General features: G+C 33.6%; 1 protein-coding gene across 1 annotated transcript; it reads left to right on the top strand.

Annotated features, from left to right (window-relative positions):
• Positions 1-2,424: 2,424 nt before the first annotated feature.
• LOC145661499 (uncharacterized) lies at positions 2,425-2,874 on the top strand. Its single transcript, XM_081726816.1, has one exon. It carries the CDS (start codon positions 2,425-2,427, stop codon positions 2,872-2,874), a length of 450 nt encoding a protein of 149 aa, XP_081582942.1.
• Positions 2,875-3,105: the final 231 nt, after the last annotated feature.

The following is a 3,105-nucleotide window of genomic DNA, read 5'->3' as shown; positions in this document are numbered from 1 at the left end:
TACATGCTGACGGTGGATGTACAGATAACAAGAAAAAGGCCCCACCTGTAGAGAGTAATAATACTAGTGTACACCGTCAATATAAACAAAAAAATGTTCAGGGAGAAGAGATACAGACTCCATTAGAAATTGAAGAGGACATGGTTAGATTTACAATACAACTGAGAAAGAAACCATTAAAAATAATTGCAGATACGGCAAGTACAATATCAATTTTAGATAAATCATTGCTATGTCCTAAAACTAAATTGTCATAAGAAATTACGAAAGTTGTTGGTGTTTCATGTGGACCTATAAAGATGAAACACACAGCCATAATCAAATTTCTAATCAACGGACGATCCTCTCATCACAGGTTCAAAATAGTGGAAAATTTTGATCTGAAAGCTTTTTTAGGAAATGACTTATTTATTTTTTATAACGCCCGTGTTGATTACCTCAATACCACTGCATTTTATTGTAATAACATTTAATAATTAGCATTCATTTCTTCGTTTAGTGGAGACTCGTTTGTCTATTCGCCCATAGAATATTTTGTTGATGTCAATGGAATACATGTATGAAACATCCCATAATTCCTGCTATTTTTTTTTTTACATAAATTCCCTTTATCCCATTCCGACAACCATTGTCAGAAAAATCTCACAATATGGGATTTTTCTCGCGGGTTGGCATCACTGAGTACCTTATATTTTGTTATACAAGAATAGTCTACCTATTTAAGTGAAACACAATAGGTGGCTCTGAGAGAAACTAGTACTTCACATTCACATTTCCTGCTATGTTGTTTAGAATATTCCAAATTGAACAAAAGAGAAAACTTACTTTTAGATATTCACGGTTACCTGCACAAAGAGAATATGAATAAACAGAAAGTTATGTTGATTGAATCATTCGCAAATTAATAGCCGACTGTTTTCAGTTCCAAAAGACTATTTTTAGAAAAGAGTGGTAAATGTTTATTTATTTTTGCAACAATTCAGTAATTCTATTCTAATTACTTTTTAGTAATTTTTCAAAGGCACAGAACAGCGAAGTATGCTAGTGCCTTAAGCAATCCGAACCGTATTAAGAGTATGGATTGATATAAATAGTTAGATATTTATAGGATGGGTTTCAGTAATTTTAATATACTTTCCCAAAGTCGATTCCTTTTGTATATGCGACTCAAAAAATTACATTCTTTAATTCTAATTTTTTTGAGTTACAAATTACATTTGCGGTTACAGATTCCTTAAATTGTTACAATTAATTTTGTATTTGAAAATTAATCAAATATTGATATAATACACGGTTACATTTTAAAAATTAGAAATCATTTCATTTCCTAATCGGTGAATACCTAACGAATTTAAGAACATTTTGTTTGTTACTAATTTCATTCTTGTATTCTAAATTGTGTGATTGTGAAGAACTCTGAAATGGATTAGGGGAAACATGTCATTTCTGGTATAGTGTTATACTTTTAGTGTATGTTTGCTGTTATGTTCTAAAACTGCACGACGGCAATATTTTCATTTGTGTTTGTGTGTTTGCGTGCGTGTGTACGTGACGTGAGTAAAGCAACATGGAGGCAAAGATGATATTAGAAGAAAGATAGACAACTTTGAAATAGTATATAAAGGATGAAACCATCAGTAAGGTGCAAAGACACTGGCAGAATGAATCTGGAACCCATTGATACGTTTAACAATTAAAGGAATTCGTGATAAATTTGAAGCCTACTATTGGTTTACAGATGTACACAAAAAAAGTAATATACAGGGCACGAGGGATAGCATGAGCTATGACCCTGAAATCAACCAACACACTTGAAAGAAACAGGCTATCCTAATAGTATTGCTAACTGCCACAACGGTGAACTAAAATTTGGCGATTTGAAGATTTCTGGGAAGGGATGACAAAGACAATCTGAATCAATCTGCAGCCTTCCTTTTCTCATCTTCAATTAGAAAAAACTTAACAATAAAGTAGCCTATTTATTTAATAAGATGTAAAAGTGCATTCGGTGCTTATCGTTGAACAATTAATGAATTTCATATTGTTCACAGTCAACGACCTTCTTTAAAATCACTGTTGCAAGTACTTCGAGAAAAGATTAATTTTAATGGAAGCACTTCGTCTTTATGGAAAATAAACCGTTCCTTAGGATTTAGATTGATTAAGGCTGAAAAGAATAGGCAACTACTTATTGAAAAAGATGAATTTCGGTCAAAGAGATTGTTTGCGAGCTATAGATCATTATAAAAGGCAGAACCGCCCAATAATTTACATGGATGAGACGTACTTGCATTTGTCGCACACAAAACAATATGCGTGGAGCGATAAGAATAATACAGGTTCACTCGCACCAATTTCAAAAGGACAACGCATTATAATCATGCATACTGTCGAAGAAAACGGTTTAATTCCAAAGCGTTACTCATGATCAAATCTGGAACGAAATCTGGCGATTATCACGTCATGAATTATGAAAACTATGAAAAGTGGTTGAAGTCGCGTCTGGTTCCAAACTTGCAAAGCAATTCAGTTCTTGTGATAGACAATGCACCATATCACAATGTCTGTTTAGATTCTTCACCGAAATCATCACCTTGTAAAGCTGCAATGATCGATTGGCTTGTAAGACACAACATTTCTTCCAATATGTACAAACCTGAACTTTATATTCGTAATTTAATCAAAGCTAATAAACCTCGTGTTCGGACATTTAAAGTAGATTCGCTCTTTGCTGAATATGAACATTCAGTTCTTCGTTTGCTCCCGTATCATCCTGATCCAAACCCGATAGAGTTTATTTGGGCTGCAATCAAAGAATATATAGCAGCAAGAAATACCACTTTTTCCATTAACGATGCGATGAATCGTCGATGAGAAATTTACAATGATAACAGCGAAAGAATGGAAGGCTAGGTGTGATAAAGTACGAAGATATGAACAAGTATATTTGCAAATAGAATCTCAGTTAGATGTTCTTACTGAAAGCATTACAATAAACTTGGCCGAAGACAGTAAAAGTAATAGTGACGACGAGACGGAAGACGATGATGATGAGATGGATTGTATGGACGGTATTGAACCTTTATAAATACCTGAAGCTACAGG

Source organism: Thermobia domestica, chromosome 10, assembly GCF_964235325.1.
Source record: "Thermobia domestica chromosome 10, izTheDome1.hap1.1, whole genome shotgun sequence".
Lineage (NCBI taxonomy): Eukaryota > Metazoa > Arthropoda > Insecta > Zygentoma > Lepismatidae > Thermobia > Thermobia domestica.
This window is presented reverse-complemented; position numbering and strand designations above follow the sequence as displayed.

What these genes read in the sequence shown, in the direction of transcription:
- LOC145661499 (XM_081726816.1), top strand. Translation starts at nt 2,425, where the DNA reads ATGATCAAATCTGGAACGAAATCTGGCGATTATCACGTCATGAATTAT.